Genomic DNA, 23103 nt, shown 5'->3' with positions numbered 1-23103 from the left:
GAGGAGGAAACACAGACAGGAGGTCTCACTCTGAACACTTTATCAGGAGGTGTCTTAGATCATTCAAGGACTTCCAGTGTCCTGTAGAGGGCTCCAGAGGAACAGGGAATTGGTCCGTGAAGTGTGTCCTGGGCTTCTTCAGTCCTCCAGTGAAACCCAAGGACACATTTCAAGGTCTAAGGGTCTTTGAAAGTTCCCAGGGTCCCCATGAGGGCTATGTTTGCCCTCAATAACATTCCAGGACTCCTTGAAGAGGATTCCAGGATCACTGTGAGGGTTCAGTAGTGTGAAATGGTTCCGTCAGAGTTCAGAGTTTGAATCGGCCCAAAAAGTTGCCGGGATGGTGAGCTGTGTTTCCGGTGGATGAGACGGCGGCAGCAGCTGTGAGGAGTGAGTCCTCTGTCAGAGCGGAGAGGATCTCTGGCTGCAGGTTGCAGTGTGTGAGAGCAGAGTCCGGAGGAGACACCGTCCAGGTCCAGAGCTCAGCCCGCGGCTTGTCGGACTCTTCCTCTGCAGCTTCAGGTGAGTTTTCTCTGACTTCACATTCTCCTCGGCTCATCAAAGCGTCACGTGCGCGATCGGAAGCGTCTGATTAATGGAGTTTGATTTGAGTTCAGACTTCCTGTCACCTGTTAGATACTAACCACTGAAAATACATCGAAATCTTCCCTAAATAAAATCTACAATCAGGAAACTGTATTTAAAGTTTTCAAAGTAAAAGTCCTCGCTGCAGTAAATTGGCCCTGCGGCGGTTTTACTCTTTTGTTGCATTAGATTCTTGCTGGTGATTATTTTCATGTAAGTTTGGTAATGTCATGATGTCCCAGTTAAACAGACGCCGAAGTCAAAGCTTCTCATTGTTTTTGTCCAAACAGTAAAAATCAAAATGATTCAAAGAAAAACGACGAATCATCAGATGTGAGAATCTGGAAGCAGGAAATCAGTGGCTTCATCAGTGATCCTCAGGCTGCTTCCGCCCTCCTGCGGCTCACTGCTGGCTGCTGTGCGTTAGGGTTAGGCCATAATCCATCATTTTCTTTGCAGAGCCCTCAGACTGTGACCATGAAGGATCAGAACTTTAAAGAGGAGGTGGTGAAGATTCTGGAAGAAGCTCCTAACTCCAGAAAAGCTCTGCTGGAAAACTATGACAACCTGCTGAAACTGGCCAACTACTGCCACGAAAACTACCTGCAGGTCAGTGCTGACACTGCTGCTGCAGACTGACCAGCTACAGGTGAGTGACTGCTAACCCTCACCCTGCTCCACGTGTTTCTGTCAGTCAGGTGACGGCAACGCGAAGGCATTGGAGGAAACGAAAAACTTCACCACCCAATCACTGGCCAGCATTGCCTACCAGATCAGCACTCTGGCCAATAGCGTACTGAGTCTGTTCGACGCTCAGACCAATCAGCTTCGTCACATGGAGTCCTCCATCAACCTCATTGCTCAGGTGAGCGCACCTGTGGTCGCACAGGTGTTCAGCTGAGATCAGGAGACTGTGAAGGCCACGGAGTTCAGTGACCCCTCAGTCTTCAGGTCTCAGGTCTACGTTTGTCCTTTCATCACCTGTCTGTATACATACATACATACATGCATGCGCACATATATGTGGACTGTGACTGAAGCACTGTGCTGCCTGTGGTCGCTGGTTTGGTCTGTCCCCTCAGTTTGTGCTGAGAATACAGATCCAGGTCATCACAGTGTGTGTGTGTGTGTGTGTGTGTCTGTGTCTGTGTGCACCTCCTCTCCATTAGGGAGGGCTGGATAAATGAATGCATGAATGGATGAATGAATGGAGCCTCTGTTTTCCGTCTGCTTTGTGTTCACTTACTGTCCTTAACAGAGCTACTGGGAGCTCTGCTGTGATTTAACCTGCTGTCTAACAGCCCTGCATTCATTCATTCATTCATTCATTCATTCATTGGCCTTTTTTCTTCTAATTTATTTACTAATGTGTGTGTGCTTTGAGATGTGTGTAGTTTGTAACACAGTGAGTGTGAATCTGTTCTGCTCTGGATCACACACAGGTCCGTTAGCAGTTCACCCACAGATTCTTATTTTCAGTCAGAAAACAGGTTCAGAGCCTGAAGAGACGAGCATGTCCAGGTCCGTGCTGTGGGCAGAGGGTTGAGGGGACAGATGTTTCAGGTGATGCTTTGGGCTCTGGTCGTAGGACGCCGCGTGACCTTTGACATCTTTAAACTTGACATGTTGCGCACAGCTGGACTGAAACTCACAGGAGCCAGTTTTTCTGTTTTAACTTTGCAGCACGATGAATCAGACGTTCAGTTAGTGAAAATCAAATGTCTTTGTTCCTCCTGGCTCGGTTTGACAGAGCAGGCCGTTAACCTGTTCACCTTCCTCGTCCTCAGACGGTGGAGATGCATAAAGAGAAAGTTTCTCGGAGAGAGATCGGCGTTTTCACGGCGGTGAGACGAGTCTCACGCGGCCACAAGATCCTCCCTCCTTCTCAACCTCCTGCAGGTACGCAGCCCCGCCCACCTTACAGCCGCCGACCAATCAACTACCAGCAGCTGGATGGCGTGGGCCACGGCATGAAGGTATCGCACACAGACGCACGTTTTGTCTCGCTGGTTTGATTGTTTTGTGTCATAAACCCACTGATTCTGATCTTCCATTGGAGAACCTGCTGTAAACGTGTCCCTCTGTGAACAGGTCAGCAGCAGCGGCTCATACTGTGGATTTTATTTTTGGACGCGTTCAGTCACTGTTCTCTTTAAACACGGTTCAGTTCTGAGGTTCATTTCACTGGAAACAGTCGCTCTGGAGTGTTGAACTTCTAAACTGTTGGTCTCAGCGAATCACGAAGCAGAGACACGGAGCTGCGTGCAGAGCGGAAGAATCCACAAAAACAGAAGTGAAGTTCTGTTCTGAGTCTCTGCTGCGGCAGCGATGCTAACAGGAAGCGTCGGCTGCAGTGAACCGCAGAAGTGACGCTGCAGTAAAAGTTCCTCATTCAGACTTCATACGAGCTCTGCGAGCTGGTTTCAGGACTGGTTTACTGATTATCACTGTAGCTCTGTCCACTGGAAACCAGTTCACTGCAGAGAACACAGCCCAGTTTCCTCTGAATGTTCAGCCTCTTCTGATTATTCTGCTGCGTGCTGGTGTTCACACCCTGCACTGAAAACCACAACGTAGAAACACTGCTCCTTTAAATCTGTTTCCAGGTGGAGCTACAGTCAACCCCTTTATATACAGGGAGATAGTTCAGTTCACTGGTTCCCAACCTAGGGCTCGAGCCCCTCCAAAGGGTCAGCAGATAAATCTGAGAGTCCTTATTTACCAGCTGTCTGTTCCTCTTTGCTTGTTTTGCTTGTTTAGTTATTGTACGAGAGCAGGTTTGTTTCCTGATGTGTGAAGTGACTGCAGCTGCTGTTTGTAGCTGCAGATCAGGTCAGACTTTAATGAAGAGACACACACAGACACACACACACACCACACACACAGACGCACACACACACCACACACACAGACGCACACACACACACACACCACACACACAGACGCACACAGACACACACACACACACAGACACACACACACACAGACACACACACAGACACACACACACACACACACACACAGACACAGACACACAGACACACACACACACCACACACACAGACACACACACACACCACACACACAGACGCACACACACACACACACCACACACACAGACGCACACGCACACAGACGCACAGTCTTTGTTGAGCGTGGGAAACTGTGTAAAGAGACTAATTAGAGCTGCTGAGGCCTGAGAGGCTCTATTGATGCTCACTAAACCCCCCCCCCCCCCCCGCCTTTGCCCCACAGGTCTCTGGGAAACAGTCGGACAGAACAGGAACGATCCGTAAACATGGAGCTTCCATCAGGTTCAGTTTGATTCTACTGTGTTTCTGTTGCTGGCAGCTTCTTCTTTCACATCACACGTCTCTGACAGGAAGTCTGACCGTGGTTTAATGTGTGTGTGTGTGTGTGTTTTTTAGGTCCATCAAACCTCCAGAGCCCGTCCAGTGTCCAGTGGCGCCCCCTGTCAGCGGGTAACACTCATGAGTGTGTGTCTGTGTTTGTGTCTTTTTGAGGACCAGTTTGAGGACGTTCAGTCTGGTTCTCACTTCTTCAGATGTCTCTTGGTTTTTTTGTTATCTGTGACATGGTGAGTGACACCTTTTAAAAAAAGATGTTTCACCTTCGTCCATCTGGTTCAACATCAAAACAGCAAGTGAAACACGTAAGGATGGTGGACAGCAACGCCAGGCAGACGTCAGAGGACACGGCCCGACCTACCTGGACTGCACACCGAGGAGGACAGAAGCCTCGGCGCTGAAATATTCAGAATCCCACACACAGACCAGTATTTGCTCTGATTGTCACCACCCACTGCAGCACGAGCTGGGGGGTCTTCAGAGTCCGACACCATCAGGCCCAGAACATGTCAACAAGGACAGAGAGGGAGGAAAAGGAACAGCTACACATACAGGAAGCAGTCAGAGCCTGTGGTTAAAAACCGGGCCTTCATCAGAACCACAGAAAGACCCGGACAGGGAGGGACAAGGACCAGAAACACAGAAACACTGCTGCTCTTTATGATGCAGGAGTGTCTGAGACACCACGTCCCTGTACACTGCACACCCAGCAACACTCTGAGACACATGGCCCAGCACAGGACAGTCAGGTCAGGACTCAGCAGTCCACCTACACCTGAAGGACCAGGGACAGTCCTCTGAGGACAGGAAGACTCATATGTTGTCCAGAGAAGAGCGACGGTCTGAGAGAGGAGTGATCTTTGAGTAATCTCTCTGTTTCTCCTTCTTCTTCTCTCTCAGCTCCAGTTTTGGGAAACCTGTAGCTCCGCCCACTATCCCCACGACCTGGCAGGCTCCACCTGAGTGTGACATCATCACCAGTCTGCTGGATGATACCCTACCTCCTCCTGCAATGAATGAAGTGTTGGCTCAGGATGATGAGGTCATGAACACCTCTGTCCCGCCTCCTCCGCCTCCTCCACCTGATTTGTCAGGAGCGATGGTGCCCCCACCCCCTCCCCCTCCTCCTCCCCCTCCCCCTCCCTCAGAGGCTCTGACCAATCATAGCGCTCCATCACCTGCCCCACCCCCAGCCCCACCCCTCAGCCTTGAGACGGGTAAGTACAAAAGTTTTCTGAGTAACTGAAACTAACCTTAACTAAGCCTAGATTTATTAAACCAGGATTAATTAAATTAATTAAACCTGGATTAGTTTAATCATTCATAGTCATTGGTCAAGCTGAATGACATCAGAATGACATCACCTCTCTGTCTCCTCAGTGGTGGAGGAGAACATCTTCCCCTCTCCCTCTCCTCCCCCCCCCCCCTCCCCCTCCTCCCTCCGATGATGATGGATTCCCTCCGCTGTCCAATGACAGCACAGAGCTGCCAGCCCCACCCCCTCTACCCCCACCTACCCAGGAAGTTGACGGTACTTGTCTGTTTGAAGCTTTGGCTGTTTCATGTTGTGTGTTTGCTATTCTGTCGTTTACCTGCCCAGAAACAACAGGTGCAAATTAGCTTCTCGCTAACTTTTAAATGCGCATGTCAAAAAAAAAATTACTGTAGAAAACGAAACATGAGGCTCCACGTTTTGTGTTCGTCACCAAACTCTATATAAATATATAACGATTAGGTTTGTATTAAGTTTCTTCTCCTTCTCTGGTGATTTTGCTGTTTCTTCTTCTGTGGTGTTCTTCAGTGACCCTCCTGTCTCGGAGGAGTCGCCGCCGTCGCTCGCCCCCTACCACTCGCTCTCTTTCTCTGAGGGTCTGCTCTGGCCCCGCCTCCCGCTGCCGCTACACCCGCTCTCTCTTCCTGCCTGCTGTCCAATCATGTAAGCCGGCAGACGACGCTGCTTCACCCAATAAAAACTCAGGAGAGATGAAATCTTTCAGCTAATCAATGAGTTACTGATCAGTTTATTTGGTGTGTGTTGCAGTTTTATCTGGTTTAAAGAAAAGATAGAAATAAACGAGTCAGAGCAGGTTGAGGAGCTTCCGGGAGTTTATGTGGTGTATCCCTGAGAAGGTTCTAGGCTCCTTGGAAAAGTCCTGTGGGTGTTTGAAGACGTAACAGTTGACCCAGAGGCTGTTTGTGCAGGGGTCCAGTGTCCATGAGGAAGTCCTGCTGTGAGGATTCACACATTGTCTCTTCAGACAGATGATCACTCCCTCATTAATAAACCTGACGGTGACTCAGCTTCTCTCTGTGTCTGTCAGTGATGATCCCCCCTCCTCCCCCCTACCCTCCCCCCTGTGCTCCTCACTCTGCCCCCTCTTTCACCCTGCTCCCTCGCTCCTCCTCTTCCTCACCTCGACTCTGCTTACCTGCTCGCCTCGAACACCTGGGTAAGAAAACAAATGCTGTGGTATGTATGTAGCTGATAGTAAACAGTCCAGTTCACTGCAGCAGAAATGAACACAGGAGTAGGAGTAGTACTGCATGACTGTCCCATAGTACCTCAGTGTAAAGCAGTAGCACTACACCTCAGAGTACACATAACACCTGAACATATAAACTACCTGCTGTACTGCTTCCTGTCAAAGCTCCACCTCCTCAAACCTGATTGGTTGATCACAACTGTCACTCACAGGACTAATGATCAATCTTCTCTTAGATCTGGAGATCCCAGCCCCTCCCCCTCCCCTCTTTTTGGACAGTGAGGGTGGATTTGATGACATCATGCCACCCCTCCCTCCCCCAGTGGACTACGACACCAGCGCCCCCCCGAACTACCTGGAGAAAGGTAACCTTTACACTGAGACAGGTGCTCTGCAGACGCCAGAGGAGGAATGAAGCTTGATGTGTACTTTGTGTATTTTCTGTTTGTGTGATTGTGCAACAACGTTACGACAGTCCTGGTGCAGAGCTCCTGTTATGTATCTTCTAACTGTAGTTCTCCTGTTTGTCCAGTGGTGGCGCTGTACACCTACGAGGCCTCGAAACCCGATGACCTGTCCCTCACTGAGGGTGACATCATCTATGTGACGCATCGTCATAACAACGGCTGGTGTCAGGGGTCCCTCAATGGAAACCAAGGCTTCTTCCCAGAAAGCTATGTCCAATCATGTGACTAGATTAAGGCCCCACCCTCGCTCTTTCTAACGAGACGTCACCATCAGTGTTACCTCCTGTCCACTGCTACCACCCCGAGGTAAAGCACAGGAACTACAACACCAGGATCAGACTTTTCGCGTTTGTTTTAAGAATCTTTAAAAGGTTTATTACGATAATTTAAGACTTTATTAAAAACCAAACCACAGTTACTAAATTTGTATTATTTCGTTTTTATTCAGTAATACATCATTGTAAATAACAACACAACAACCTGTTTTCCTTCCCCTTTATCACTCACCTGTTCTCACCCATCACGCCCTGGATCCTAACACCACCGGGCGTGGCTCCTCCTTACAAGACAAATAATACAAAATTTAGATGAAGTGAATTAACTGAAATAAACGTTGGAGGAAAAGAAGAAAGCACAATCAGGTTCCACATATTAATAATGATGAAGAACATAAACCAAACTCAAACTCTGTAAAAGAAGGATTATTCTCTGTTTATGACAACAATTAAAAACAAACGTTTTATATGTTCCAACACCGAGGTCCAATTTACAATCATACAAAAATAAATGTACGTTCCCTTCTACAGGGGAAAATACAATAAAATACAAAGACTGAAAACCTGAAAATGAAAAACTCGGTTCCTCTGTATTTAAACTGAAGTAACATATGAAATGCAGTATTTATCCAGTGTGTTGCTGATTGGTGGAGCTGTGTGCTTGTTAGGCTGAACTGAGGGAAAAAAGCCTGAGGCTGCCCCCTGCAGGTCACAGATACAAACTACAGATGTCAAACTGTGAAACTGTAACAAATGTCAGTTTATTTAGGCTTTAATTCTTTAATTCACCAAACATGATGATGTTTTATTGAAATGACACAAGAAGTTGTGCTGTGTTGTGTAATTCAATGCTTTTACTGTTTATTAGTGAAACAGCAGTGATGATCAGTAAACATCATCATCATTTCCTCAGATGATCAATAAATGAATCAATATGTGAATCAGTGTTTGTTCATGTTTTTTCTGTTCTGGTTCATCAAATCAGACAATAAATACAAACATCCCAGTGTTTCCAAGTAAAACCAGTTTAAAATCAAACAGGACACTTTTCATTCAGAGCAGCTCCAGACCACACACAGAACCCGGGTCATGGTGGGCGACCGTCTGCCTCCACCGGCTCGGTGGGGAGAACGTAGCACCGTGCGGGTTTCACAGAACAAAAAGAAGAAGACTAATAATATGACAACAGGACAATAATAATAATCATTAATGTGACTAATAATCGGGCAGCAGCTGGTTTACAACCACAGATCCAGCTGGCGACAGACCCGGAACATCAGTTCAATGTGGGGCAAAGAAATCAAGGTGAGAACACCTGGGTTAGGGTTCACCTGTGTGAAGGGCTTCTCAGGAGGGAAGGAGAGGGAAAATTCAGCTCGAGGTTTAACAGAAGACGCCACAGGTACGATTCACCATTATTAATCAAAGGTTAATGGATTGGTTAGTCTGGTTTTCTTTGTAGCTCTTAGGAGGCAGCTGACTTTAAAATAGGTGATGTGAATATTGTGAATTACTGTAAAACAAACCTGAGATTCTGTAAAAGGGATGTGAAAGCAGTGGCACTTTGACATTGTTCTTTTGTCTTTTTCCCACTCCTTTGGTTCCTTAAAGATTTTCAACCTGACCGACTGGTCACTAGTTGCTAGTCAGAATAACGTAAATGAATAACTGAACAGCTGAAAATTAAAAGGGAACGTTCTGAGTGTGAGACTGAGCAGATTCACACAGGGACTTTTATTCTTTCAGTACTTTCACTTCATCAGTGTTTGTGGTGAGAGTTGTTTTCCCCGCCCGTTTCCTGCCTCAGACGTTTCCTGCACACGGATGTTTTGTCAGTCAAAGGAAAATCTGCTTCAGAGACGCTGAACGTGAAACTGGCTTCATCTCGTCGCTGCTGTAAGTCACAAACTTTGATGTTTCTAACAGCTGATTAACATCCAGTCTTTCATCCTCTTCACTTTCTAAATGTTCAATTGTCCATTTACTCACAGACACAGAGGAACACTGTGTTTACAGCAGAGCGGAGAACTGATGCTCTGTTTCTCTGCACAGGTTGAAGACATCATGTCTGTTCAGACACATCGTCAGTGCAGCATCGAGGTTCAGAATAAGTGCGCTGGTTACAGCCTGGGAAACCCACGGTGAGCACCAACCTCGCACGAAGCTGGTGGGGTGGGGCTGTGGGGGGGGGGGTGTTTGGTGTGTGTGGGCCGGTTGGGGGCGTCGGTGGGGCGGTGGGGGGTGTGGGTGGGGTGGGCGGTGCTGTGGGGGGTTAAAGTACAGTTTCATGTAAAAGTTTGTACAAATTCCATATTTAGTAGGTTTCTGTGACTCCAGCTCCACGTTAGACTGAAGCTCTGATGTTCTGTCTGAGACGTGTTCGTTGTCTCTTTAGGTCTTAACTAAGCCCTGACTGGAAGCCCCCCCACCCCCCCCACACACACCCAGCTGGCCTCAGCTTTTGCATAGAACTGTTTGTGTGGCACAGGAAGTCAGAGCTCTTCCTGCCACACACACATTTCCACAAAAAAAAGACAAAGAGCAACAATAAGATGAGATAGGATGAAGTTTAAGCTTTATTACAGTGAACTAAAGAAGTTATCCACAGCTCGTGTCTCAGCTCGTGTCTCAGCTCGTCTCTCAGCTCATGTCTCAGCTCGTCTCTCAGCTCATGTCTCAGCTCATGTCTGAGACAGTTATGCTGGTACATAGTGTTTAGAGACCACCGGAGAAAGCGGCATTGCAGGGTTAGGAGATTATAAACCTTTCAAGTTAACGTGAGGATTCAGATGTAGAGACGATGAGACGGTCTTCTTGTCTGTCTCAAATCCTCATCGATGACCCTCATCTAAAATGGCAGAGAAAGGAGCGACATCGTAGATGTTTTGTCGGGGAGAAACTCTGAGACTTTCCAGAGTTGCTGCTGACTGTACTCTTTGATGCTGCCCCCTCTGGTCATTTGCTGAACTGCATCTCATGTGATTGGAGCTATGATGCTTGTGCTAACACATAGTTGAAAACAAGTTTATCAGGGACCTAAAAGGTGAGAAACACCCTCAGTAAGTAAGTTGATATGCTGACAGGTCTGGACCCGGGGAACCGAGGCTTCCTCTGATACTTGTCACTACAGGTGCATCACCCCATTAACTCACAACCCTCAGTATGATGTCCGTCTTCTCACCTGACTCTCGCTGTACCTTCAGGTCACTGTTTCTGACTCGTGACTCTCCTGTTTCAGGGTTCACACCGTCAGCGGATCCTGTGAGAAACCTCTGCCGCCGACTCTCGGTCCATCTGAATCTGGAAGCGCTCTGTTCATCAAGACTCCGCACACAGCTTGTGGATCTGTTGGAGTCTTTACCTATGATCTCCTGAGTGAATCCACAAGGCAGTACAGAGGGAGAGTGGCTGTCATGTTCTCTGTTCCTTATGACTTTAACCTGTACTCTAACTGGTATGCAGTGGGAGTGTTTGGGCTGGACATGCACTGCGATAAGCATCTTTATGAGATGATGTATTACAATGCAGAGAGAGGGTTTGTCAGAGGTAAAGCTAAAGGTCCTTCTCTGACTCACAAAGGTAATGATGTTACCATCAGAGCCACCATGTCCGACAGTTACCAACCTGTCATCAAGGTACAGGTGTGCAACAACTGACATGAAAACATTCAAACATCTTTAAGATCTGTCTCCCAGTTTGTCCACTAAGACAAAAAGTCACTTATCTTCCTGTTTATCTGCATGTGCTCTGCTTCTGTCTCAGTGACCAGATTCTAATTGTATTTAGTTCTGGTAGAAACTAAACAGAAATACTTTGTAAAATTACAGTTTTACAGTTTATTTCTTCTGTGCTCTGTTTCCTATCACAGCTGTAACCTGCTGAGCACAGTGTCCACTAACTGTTCTGGGATCTGAATGCTGGCCCTCTAACATCGTCCACTTCCTGTGTGTATCATGTTATATATGCTGCATCTCCTTCTCCTCCTCTCCTCCATTCCGAGCTGTCCTATCTTCCTCCTCTTCCTCCTTTCACCCAGCCCGGCCCTCAGCAGGAGGGTTCCCCCCTGTGAGCCGGGTTCTGCTCGAGGTTTCCTGCTGTTCACAGGGAGCTGTTTCTTGCCACTGACGCCTTAAGTACTAATCTGGGGTCAGATTCTGGGTCTCTGTAAAGCGCTTTGAGACTATTTTGACTGTGGCAGTATAAATAACACTTTTGAACTTCAATTAAAATCATGTCTGTGTAACACAAACACAATAAATTCTGCCTGAAACACCTGTGGCTGTTCAAAATTCAGCATCTTATTTAGACAGACTGAATGACTGCAGCCTAAAAAACGTATAAGCTGATGTGAGCGTAAAAAAGATCAATTACATACTATGAGTTTTTAAATGAATTTTTCATTTGTTTATACTATGATGTTTTAAAAGATGTTGTGATAATGACTATAGGAAGATATTTCTTTATGGCTTTTTAAAACATTACTATAAGATGATGTTTTTGATGAATATTTCTTGAATTATTATACAATGAATTTTAAAAATCAGGTTTTGATGCCTTAAAACGTTATGACTTTTTTTGAAGTTTAGAAATTTATTAAGCTATAATTGTACTATTATTTTTGAAAGGTTTTGTGTCTCCATTGTCTGAACATACTTTTCAGATGACACTTTTTCCTGCTCAGCTTATTTTAAAATTTCTTAACAAAAAAAAAGACTGATTAAGACTGCCATGACTTTTTTTTGAATATTTTGATGTAAAAAAAAAAAATACTACAGTAAGACCTAAAAATGTCATAAAAAATGTCATAGTATAGTAAGGCGTTTTTTTCTGGCAAAAAAAGTCAAAAATTTTTTCGGCCTCAAAATTTCATAAAAAACGTCATAGTATAGTATGCCGTTTTTTTCAGGCAAAAAAAGTCAAAATTTTTTTCAACCTCAAAATGTCATGAAAAACGTCATAGTATAGTATGGTGTTTTTTTCGGGCAAAAAAAGTCAAAATTTTTTTCGACCTCAAAATGTCATAAAAAACGTCATAGTATAGTATGGCGTTTTTTTTTCGGGCAAAAAAAGTCACAATTTTTTTCGACCTCAAAATTTCATAAAAAACGTCATAGTATAGTAAGGCGTCAAAATCGGACAAAAAAAGTCAAAATTTTTTTCGACCTCAAAATGTCACAAAAAACGTCATAGTATAGTATGGCGTTTTTTTCGGGCAAAAAAGTCAAAATTTTTTTCGACCTCAAAATGTCATAAAAAACATCATAGTATAGTAAGGCGTCAAAATCGGACAAAAAAAGTCAAAATTTTTTTTGACCGCAAAATGTCATAAAAAACGTCATAGAATAGTATGCCGTTTTTTTCGGGCAAAAAAAGTCAAAATTTTTTTCGACCTCAAAATGTCATAAAAAACGTCATAGTATAGTAAGGCGTCAAAATCGGACAAAAAAAGTCAAAAAATTTTTCGGCCTCAAAATGTCATAAAAAACGTCATAGTATAGTATGGCGTTTTTTTCGGGCAAAAAAAGTCAAAATTTTTTTCGACCTCAAAAAGTCATAAAAAACGTCATAGTATAGTAAGGCGTCAAAATCGGACAAAAAAAGTCAAAATTTTTTTCGACCTCAAAATGTCATAAAAAACGTCATAGTATAGTAAGGCGTCAAAATCGGACAAAACAAGTCAAAATTTTTTTCGACCTCAAAATGTCACAAAAAACGTCATAGTATAGTAAGGCGTCAAAATCGGACAAAAAAAGTCAAAATTTTTTTCGACCTCAAAATGTCATAAAAAACGTCATAGTATAGTAAGGCGTCAAAATCGGACAAAAAAAGTCAAAATCGGACAAAAAAAGTCAAAAATTTTTTCGACCTCAAAATGTCACAAAAAACGTCATAGTATAGTATGGCGTTTTTTTCGGGCAAAAAAAGTCAAAAATTTTTTCGGCCTCAAAATGTCATAAAAAACGTCATAGTATAGTATGGCGTTTTTTTCGGGCAAAAAAAGTCAAAATTTTTTTCGACCTCAAAATGTCATAAAAAACGTCATAGTATAGTATGGCGTTTTTTTCGGGCAAAAAAAGTCAAAATTTTTTCGGCCTCAAAATTTCATAAAAAACGTCATAGTATAGTATGGCGTTTTTTTCGGGCAAAAAAAGTCAAAATTTTTTTCGACCTCAAAATGTCATAAAAAACGTCATAGTATAGTATGGCGTTTTTTTCGGGCAAAAAAAGTCAAAATTTTTTTCGACCTCAAAATGTCATAAAAAACGTCATAGTATAGTATGGCGTTTTTTTCGGGCAAAAAAAGTCAAAATTTTTTTCGACCTCAAAATGTCATAAAAAACGTCATAGTATAGTAAGGCGTCAAAATCGGACAAAAAAAGTCAAAATCGGACAAAAAAAGTCAAAAATTTTTTCGGCCTCAAAATGTCATAAAAAACGTCATAGTATAGTATGGCGTTTTTTTCGGGCAAAAAAAGTCAAAATTTTTTTCGACCTCAAAATGTCATAAAAAACGTCATAGTATAGTAAGGCGTCAAAATCGGACAAAAAAAGTCAAAATCGGACAAAAAAAGTCAAAAATTTTTTCGGCCTCAAAATGTCATAAAAAACGTCATAGTATAGTATGGCGTTTTTTTCGGGCAAAAAAAGTCAAAAATTTTTTCGGCCTCAAAATGTCATAAAAAACGTCATAGTATAGTATGGCGTTTTTTTCGGCCAAAAAAAGTCAAAATTTTTTTCGACCTCAAAATGTCATAAAAAACGTCATAGTATAGTATGGCGTTTTTTTCGGGCAAAAAAAGTCAAAATTTTTTCGGCCTCAAAATTTCATAAAAAACGTCATAGTATAGTATGGCGTTTTTTTCGGGCAAAAAAAGTCAAAATTTTTTTCGACCTCAAAATTTCATAAAAAACGTCATAGTATAGTATGGCGTTTTTTTCGGGCAAAAAAAGTCAAAATTTTTTTCGACCTCAAAATGTCATAAAAAACGTCATAGTATAGTATGGCGTTTTTTTCGGGCAAAAAAAGTCAAAATTTTTTTCGACCTCAAAATGTCATAAAAAACGTCATAGTATAGTAAGGCGTCAAAATCGGACAAAAAAAGTCAAAATCGGACAAAAAAAGTCAAAAATTTTTTCGGCCTCAAAATGTCATAAAAAACGTCATAGTATAGTATGGCGTTTTTTTCGGGCAAAAAAAGTCAAAAATTTTTTCGGCCTCAAAATGTCAAAAAAAACGTCATAGTATAGTATGGCGTTTTTTTCGGGCAAAAAAAGTAAAAATTTTTTTCGACCTCAAAATGTCATAAAAAACGTCATAGTATAGTATGGCGTTTTTTTCGGGCAAAAAAAGTCAAAATTTTTTTCGACCTCAAAATTTCATAAAAAACGTCATAGTATAGTATGGCGTTTTTTTCGGGCAAAAAAAGTCAAAATTTTTTTCGACCTCAAAATGTCATAAAAAACGTCATAGTATAGTATGGCGTTTTTTTCGGACAAAACAAGTCAAAAAAATTTTCGACCTCAAAATTTCACAAAAAACGTCATAGTATAGTAAGGCGTTTTTTTCGGCCAAAAAAAGTAAAATTTTTTTCGACCTCAAAATGTCATAAAAAACGTCATAGTATAGTATGGCGTTTTTTTCGGGCAAAAAAAGTCAAAATTTTTTTCGACCTCAAAATGTCATAAAAAACGTCATAGTATAGTAAGGCGTCAAAATCGGACAAAAAAAGTCAAAATCTGACAAAAAAAGTCAAAAATTTTTTCGGCCTCAAAATGTCATAAAAAACGTCATAGTATAGTATGGCGTTTTTTTCGGGCAAAAAAAGTCAAAAATTTTTTCGGCCTCAAAATGTCATAAAAAACGTCATAGTATAGTATGGCGTTTTTTTCGGGCAAAAAAAGTAAAAATTTTTTTCGACCTCAAAATGTCATAAAAAACGTCATAGTATAGTATGGCGTTTTTTTCGGGCAAAAAAAGTCAAAATTTTTTCGGCCTCAAAATTTCATAAAAAACGTCATAGTATAGTATGGCGTTTTTTTCGGGCAAAAAAAGTCAAAATTTTTTTCGACCTCAAAATGTCATAAAAAACGTCATAGTATAGTAAGGCGTCAAAATCGGACAAAAAAAGTCAAAATCTGACAAAAAAAGTCAAAAATTTTTTCGGCCTCAAAATGTCATAAAAAACGTCATAGTATAGTATGGCGTTTTTTTCGGGCAAAAAAAGTCAAAAATTTTTTCGGCCTCAAAATGTCATAAAAAACGTCATAGTATAGTATGGCGTTTTTTTCGGGCAAAAAAAGTAAAAATTTTTTTCGACCTCAAAATGTCATAAAAAACGTCATAGTATAGTATGGCGTTTTATTCGGGCAAAAAAAGTCAAAATTTTTTCGGCCTCAAAATTTCATAAAAAACGTCATAGTATAGTATGGCGTTTTTTTCGGGCAAAAAAAGTCAAAATTTTTTTCGACCTCAAAATTTCATAAAAAACGTCATAGTATAGTATGGCGTTTTTTTCGGGCAAAAAAAGTCAAAATTTTTTTCGACCTCAAAATGTCATAAAAAACGTCATAGTATAGTATGGCGTTTTTTTCGGGCAAAAAAAGTCAAAATTTTTTTCGACCTCAAAATGTCATAAAAAACGTCATAGTATAGTATGGCGTTTTTTTCGGGCAAAAAAAGTCAAAATTTTTTTCGACCTCAAAATGTCATAAAAAACGTCATAGTATAGTAAGGCGTCAAAATCGGACAAAAAAAGTCAAAATCGGACAAAAAAAGTCAAAAATTTTTTCGGCCTCAAAATGTCATAAAAAACGTCATAGTATAGTATGGCGTTTTTTTCGGGCAAAAAAAGTCAAAAAATTTTTCGGCCTCAAAATGTCAAAAAAAACGTCATAGTATAGTATGGCGTTTTTTTCGGGCAAAAAAAGTCAAAATTTTTTTCGACCTCAAAATGTCATAAAAAACGTCATAGTATAGTATGGCGTTTTTTTCGGACAAAACAAGTCAAAAAAAATTTCGACCTCAAAATTTCACAAAAAACGTCATAGTATAGTAAGGCGTTTTTTTCGGCCAAAAAAAGTAAAATTTTTTTCGACCTCAAAATGTCATAAAAAACGTCATAGTATAGTATGGCGTTTTTTTCGGGCAAAAAAAGTCAAAATTTTTTTCGACCTCAAAATGTCATAAAAAACGTCATAGTATAGTAAGGCGTCAAAATCGGACAAAAAAAGTCAAAATCGGAAAAAAAAAGTCAAAAATTTTTTCGGCCTCAAAATGTCATAAAAAACGTCATAGTATAGTATGGCGTTTTTTTCGGGCAAAAAAAGTCAAAATTTTTTTCGACCTCAAAATGTCATAAAAAACGTCATAGTATAGTATGGCGTTTTTTTCGGCCAAAAAAAGTCAAAATTTTTTTCGACCTCAAAATGTCATAAAAAACGTCATAGTATAGTATGGCGTTTTTTTCGGGCAAAAAAAGTCAAAATTTTTTTCGACCTCAAAATGTCATAAAAAACGTCATAGTATAGTATGGCGTTTTTTTCGGGCAAAAAAAGTCAAAATTTTTTTCGACCTCAAAATGTCATAAAAAACGTCATAGTATAGTATGGCGTTTTTTTCGGGCAAAAAAAGTCAAAATTTTTTCGGCCTCAAAATTTCATAAAAAACGTCATAGTATAGTATGGCGTTTTTTTCGGGCAAAAAAAGTCAAAATTTTTTTCGACCTCAAAATTTCATAAAAAACGTCATAGTATAGTATGGCGTTTTTTTTCGGGCAAAAAAAGTCAAAATTTTTTTCGACCTCAAAATGTCATAAAAAACGTCATAGTATAGTATGGCGTTTTTTTCGGGCAAAAAAAGTCAAAATTTTTTTCGACCTCAAAATGTCATAAAAAACGTCATAGTATAGTATGGCGTGTTTTTCGGGCAAAAAAAGTCAAAATTTTTTTCGACCTCAAAATGTCATAAAAAACGTCATAGTATAGTAAGGCGTCAAAATCGGACAAAAAAAGTCAAAATCGGACAAAAAAAGTCAAAAATTTTTTCGGCCTCAAAATGTCATAAAAAACGTCATAGTATAGTATGGCGTTTTTTTCGGGCAAAAAAAGTCAAAATTTTTTTCGACCTCAAAATGTCATAAAAAACGTCATAGTATAGTAAGGCGTCAAAATCGGACAAAAAAAGTCAAAATCGGACAAAAAAAGTCAAAAATTTTTTCGGCCTCAAAATGTCATAAAAAACGTCATAGTATAGTATGGCGTTTTTTTCGGGCAAAAAAAGTCAAAAATTTTTTCGGCCTCAAAATGTCATAAAAAACGTCATAGTATAGTATGGCGTTTTTTTCGGCCAAAAAAAGTCAAAATTTTTTTCGACCTCAAAATGTCATAAAAAACGTCATAGTATAGTATGGCGTTTTTTTCGGGCAAAAAAAGTCAAAATTTTTTCGGCCTCAAAATTTCATAAAAAACGTCATAGTATAGTATGGCGTTTTTTTCGGGCAAAAAAAGTCAAAATTTTTTTCGACCTCAAAATTTCATAAAAAACGTCATAGTATAGTATGGCGTTTTTTTCGGGCAAAAAAAGTCAAAATTTTTTTCGACCTCAAAATGTCATAAAAAACGTCATAGTATAGTATGGCGTTTTTTTCGGGCAAAAAAAGTCAAAATTTTTTTCGACCTCAAAATGTCATAAAAAACGTCATAGTATAGTAAGGCGTCAAAATCGGACAAAAAAAGTCAAAATCGGACAAAAAAAGTCAAAAATTTTTTCGGCCTCAAAATGTCATAAAAAACGTCATAGTATAGTATGGCGTTTTTTTCGGGCAAAAAAAGTCAAAAATTTTTTCGGCCTCAAAATGTCAAAAAAAACGTCATAGTATAGTATGGCGTTTTTTTCGGGCAAAAAAAGTAAAAATTTTTTTCGACCTCAAAATGTCATAAAAAACGTCATAGTATAGTATGGCGTTTTTTTTCGGGCAAAAAAAGTCAAAATTTTTTTCGACCTCAAAATTTCATAAAAAACGTCATAGTATAGTATGGCGTTTTTTTCGGGCAAAAAAAGTCAAAATTTTTTTCGACCTCAAAATGTCATAAAAAACGTCATAGTATAGTATGGCGTTTTTTTCGGACAAAACAAGTCAAAAAAATTTTCGACCTCAAAATTTCACAAAAAACGTCATAGTATAGTAAGGCGTTTTTTTCGGCCAAAAAAAGTAAAATTTTTTTCGACCTCAAAATGTCATAAAAAACGTCATAGTATAGTATGGCGTTTTTTTCGGGCAAAAAAAGTCAAAATTTTTTTCGACCTCAAAATGTCATAAAAAACGTCATAGTATAGTAAGGCGTCAAAATCGGACAAAAAAAGTCAAAATCTGACAAAAAAAGTCAAAAATTTTTTCGGCCTCAAAATGTCATAAAAAACGTCATAGTATAGTATGGCGTTTTTTTCGGGCAAAAAAAGTCAAAAATTTTTTCGGCCTCAAAATGTCATAAAAAACGTCATAGTATAGTATGGCGTTTTTTTCGGGCAAAAAAAGTAAAAATTTTTTTCGACCTCAAAATGTCATAAAAAACGTCATAGTATAGTATGGCGTTTTTTTCGGGCAAAAAAAGTCAAAATTTTTTCGGCCTCAAAATTTCATAAAAAACGTCATAGTATAGTATGGCGTTTTTTTCGGGCAAAAAAAGTCAAAATTTTTTTCGACCTCAAAATGTCATAAAAAACGTCATAGTATAGTAAGGCGTCAAAATCGGACAAAAAAAGTCAAAATCTGACAAAAAAAGTCAAAAATTTTTTCGGCCTCAAAATGTCATAAAAAACGTCATAGTATAGTATGGCGTTTTTTTCGGGCAAAAAAAGTCAAAAATTTTTTCGGCCTCAAAATGTCATAAAAAACGTCATAGTATAGTATGGCGTTTTTTTCGGGCAAAAAAAGTAAAAATTTTTTTCGACCTCAAAATGTCATAAAAAACGTCATAGTATAGTATGGCGTTTTATTCGGGCAAAAAAAGTCAAAATTTTTTCGGCCTCAAAATTTCATAAAAAACGTCATAGTATAGTATGGCGTTTTTTTCGGGCAAAAAAAGTCAAAATTTTTTTCGACCTCAAAATTTCATAAAAAACGTCATAGTATAGTATGGCGTTTTTTTCGGGCAAAAAAAGTCAAAATTTTTTTCGACCTCAAAATGTCATAAAAAACGTCATAGTATAGTATGGCGTTTTTTTCGGGCAAAAAAAGTCAAAATTTTTTTCGACCTCAAAATGTCATAAAAAACGTCATAGTATAGTATGGCGTTTTTTTCGGGCAAAAAAAGTCAAAATTTTTTTCGACCTCAAAATGTCATAAAAAACGTCATAGTATAGTAAGGCGTCAAAATCGGACAAAAAAAGTCAAAATCGGACAAAAAAAGTCAAAAATTTTTTCGGCCTCAAAATGTCATAAAAAACGTCATAGTATAGTATGGCGTTTTTTTCGGGCAAAAAAAGTCAAAAAATTTTTCGGCCTCAAAATGTCAAAAAAAACGTCATAGTATAGTATGGCGTTTTTTTCGGGCAAAAAAAGTCAAAATTTTTTTCGACCTCAAAATGTCATAAAAAACGTCATAGTATAGTATGGCGTTTTTTTCGGACAAAACAAGTCAAAAAAAATTTCGACCTCAAAATTTCACAAAAAACGTCATAGTATAGTAAGGCGTTTTTTTCGGCCAAAAAAAGTAAAATTTTTTTCGACCTCAAAATGTCATAAAAAACGTCATAGTATAGTATGGCGTTTTTTTCGGGCAAAAAAAGTCAAAATTTTTTTCGACCTCAAAATGTCATAAAAAACGTCATAGTATAGTAAGGCGTCAAAATCGGACAAAAAAAGTCAAAATCGGAAAAAAAAAGTCAAAAATTTTTTCGGCCTCAAAATGTCATAAAAAACGTCATAGTATAGTATGGCGTTTTTTTCGGGCAAAAAAAGTCAAAATTTTTTTCGACCTCAAAATGTCATAAAAAACGTCATAGTATAGTATGGCGTTTTTTTCGGCCAAAAAAAGTCAAAATTTTTTTCGACCTCAAAATGTCATAAAAAACGTCATAGTATAGTATGGCGTTTTTTTCGGGCAAAAAAAGTCAAAATTTTTTTCGACCTCAAAATGTCATAAAAAACGTCATAGTATAGTAAGGCGTCAAAATCGGACAAAAAAAGTCAAAATCGGACAAAAAAAGTCAAAAATTTTTTCGGCCTCAAAATGTCATAAAAAACGTCATAGTATAGTATGGCGTTTTTTTCGGGCAAAAAAAGTCAAAATTTTTTTCGACCTCAAAATGTCATAAAAAACGTCATAGTATAGTATGGCGTTTTTTTCGGCCAAAAAAAGTCAAAATTTTTTTCGACCTCAAAATGTCATAAAAAACGTCATAGTATAGTATGGCGTTTTTTTCGGGCAAAAAAAGTCAAAATTTTTTTCGACCTCAAAATGTCATAAAAAACGTCATAGTATAGTATGGCGTTTTTTTCGGGCAAAAAAAGTCAAAATTTTTTTCGACCTCAAAATGTCATAAAAAACGTCATAGTATAGTATGGCGTTTTTTTCGGGCAAAAAAAGTCAAAATTTTTTTCGACCTCAAAATGTCATAAAAAACGTCATAGTATAGTATGGCGTTTTTTTCGGACAAAACAAGTCAAAAAAATTTTCGACCTCAAAATTTCACAAAAAACGTCATAGTATAGTAAGGCGTTTTTTTCGGCCAAAAAAAGTAAAATTTTTTTCGACCTCAAAATGTCATAAAAAACGTCATAGTATAGTATGGCGTTTTTTTCGGGCAAAAAAAGTCAAAATTTTTTTCGACCTCAAAATGTCATAAAAAACGTCATAGTATAGTATGGCGTTTTTTTCGGGCAAAAAAAGTCAAAATTTTTTTCGACCTCAAAATGTCATAAAAAACGTCATAGTATAGTAAGGCGTCAAAATCGGACAAAAAAATTCAAAATCGGACAAAAAAAGTCAAAAATTTTTTCGGCCTCAAAATGTCATAAAAAACGTCATAGTATAGTATGGCGTTTTTTTCGGGCAAAAAAAGTCAAAAAATTTTTCGGCCTCAAAATGTCAAAAAAAACGTCATAGTATAGTATGGCGTTTTTTTCGGGCAAAAAAAGTAAAAATTTTTTCGGCCTCAAAATGTCAAAAAAAACGTCATAGTATAGTATGGCGTTTTTTTCGGGCAAAAAAAGTCAAAATTTTTTTCGACCTCAAAATGTCATAAAAAACGTCATAGTATAGTATGGCGTTTTTTTCGGGCAAAAAAAGTCAAAATTTTTTTCGACCTCAAAATGTCATAAAAAACGTCATAGTATAGTAAGGCGTCAAAATCGGACAAAAAAAGTCAAAATCAGACAAAAAAAGTCAAAAATTTTTTCGGCCTCAAAATGTCATAAAAAACGTCATAGTATAGTATGGCGTTTTTTTCGGGCAAAAAAAGTCAAAATTTTTTTCGACCTCAAAATGTCATAAAAAACGTCATAGTATAGTAAGGCGTCAAAATCGGACAAAAAAAGTCAAAAATTTTTTCGGCCTCAAAATTTCATAAAAAACGTCATAGTATAGTATGGCGTTTTTTTCGGGCAAAAAAAGTCAAAATTTTTTTCGACCTCAAAATTTCATAAAAAACGTCATAGTATAGTATGGCGTTTTTTTCGGGCAAAAAAAGTCAAAATTTTTTTCGACCTCAAAATGTCATAAAAAACGTCATAGTATAGTATGGCGTTTTTTTCGGACAAAACAAGTCAAAATTTTTTTCGACCTCAAAATGTCATAAAAAACGTCATAGTATAGTAAGGCGTCAAAATCGGACAAAAAAAGTCAAAATCGGACAAAAAAAGTCAAAAATTTTTTCGGCCTCAAAATGTCATAAAAAACGTCATAGTATAGTATGGCGTTTTTTTCGGGCAAAAAAAGTCAAAAAATTTTTCGGCCTCAAAATGTCAAAAAAAACGTCATAGTATAGTATGGCGTTTTTTTCGGGCAAAAAAAGTAAAAATTTTTTCGGCCTCAAAATGTCAAAAAAAACGTCATAGTATAGTATGGCGTTTTTTTCGGGCAAAAAAAGTCAAAATTTTTTTCGACCTCAAAATGTCATAAAAAACGTCATAGTATAGTATGGCGTTTTTTTCGGCCAAAAGAAGTCAAAATTTTTTTCGACCTCAAAATGTCATAAAAAACGTCATAGTATAGTATGGCGTTTTTTTCGGGCAAAAAAAGTCAAAATTTTTTTCGACCTCAAAATGTCATAAAAAACGTCATAGTATAGTATGGCGTTTTTTTCGGACAAAACAAGTCAAAAAAATTTTCGACCTCAAAATTTCACAAAAAACGTCATAGTATAGTAAGGCGTTTTTTTCGGCCAAAAAAAGTAAAATTTTTTTCGACCTCAAAATGTCATAAAAAACGTCATAGTATAGTATGGCGTTTTTTTCGGGCAAAAAAAGTCAAAATTTTTTTCGACCTCAAAATGTCATAAAAAACGTCATAGTATAGTAAGGCGTCAAAATCGGACAAAAAAAGTCAAAATCGGAAAAAAAAAGTCAAAAATTTTTTCGGCCTCAAAATGTCATAAAAAACGTCATAGTATAGTATGGCGTTTTTTTCGGGCAAAAAAAGTCAAAAATTTTTTCGACCTCAAAATGTCATAAAAAACGTCATAGTATAGTATGGCGTTTTTTTCGGCCAAAAAAAGTCAAAATTTTTTTCGACCTCAAAATGTCATAAAAAACGTCATAGTATAGTATGGCGTTTTTTTCGGGCAAAAAAAGTCAAAATTTTTTTCGACCTCAAAATGTCATAAAAAACGTCATAGTATAGTAAGGCGTCAAAATCGGACAAAAAAAGTCAAAATCAGACAAAAAAAGTCAAAAATTTTTTCGGCCTCAAAATGTCATAAAAAACG

At 38.7% G+C, this 23103-nt stretch overlaps 2 protein-coding genes across 2 annotated transcripts; both read left to right on the top strand.

Moving 5' to 3' along the window:
- Window positions 1–154: 154 nt before the first annotated feature.
- Window positions 155–8119, top strand: LOC121198543 (ABI gene family member 3-like). The gene is given in 13 exon segments (XM_041062775.1): window positions 155–522; window positions 1045–1194; window positions 1280–1450; window positions 2373–2561; window positions 3841–3899; window positions 4014–4067; window positions 4854–5170; window positions 5334–5362; window positions 5364–5484; window positions 5755–5889; window positions 6275–6403; window positions 6673–6801; window positions 6969–8119. Coding segments are annotated over 12 exon segments (1629 nt in total). The 5' UTR covers window positions 155–522; window positions 1045–1062; the 3' UTR covers window positions 7133–8119.
- An 813-nt stretch (window positions 8120–8932) lies between these two features.
- Window positions 8933–11452, top strand: LOC121197937 (DELTA-sagatoxin-Srs1a-like). Its single transcript, XM_041061713.1, has 3 exons — window positions 8933–9074; window positions 9231–9319; window positions 10417–11452. The coding sequence occupies exons 2-3, from the start codon at window positions 9243–9245 to the stop codon at window positions 10832–10834; spliced, it is 495 nt and encodes a 164-aa protein (XP_040917647.1). The 5' UTR covers window positions 8933–9074; window positions 9231–9242; the 3' UTR covers window positions 10835–11452.
- Window positions 11453–23103: the final 11651 nt, after the last annotated feature.

Source organism: Toxotes jaculatrix, chromosome 18 (assembly GCF_017976425.1).
Source record: "Toxotes jaculatrix isolate fToxJac2 chromosome 18, fToxJac2.pri, whole genome shotgun sequence".
Taxonomy (NCBI): Eukaryota; Metazoa; Chordata; class Actinopteri; family Toxotidae; genus Toxotes; species Toxotes jaculatrix.
This window is presented reverse-complemented; position numbering and strand designations above follow the sequence as displayed.

Coding starts and splice junctions, on each gene's coding strand:
- LOC121197937 (XM_041061713.1), top strand. CDS start 9,243: ATGTCTGTTCAGACACATCGTCAGTGCAGCATCGAGGTTCAGAATAAG. Junction 9,320..10,416: donor TACAGCCTGGGAAACCCACG/GTGAGCACCAAC, acceptor CTCCTGTTTCAG/GGTTCACACCGTCAGCGGAT.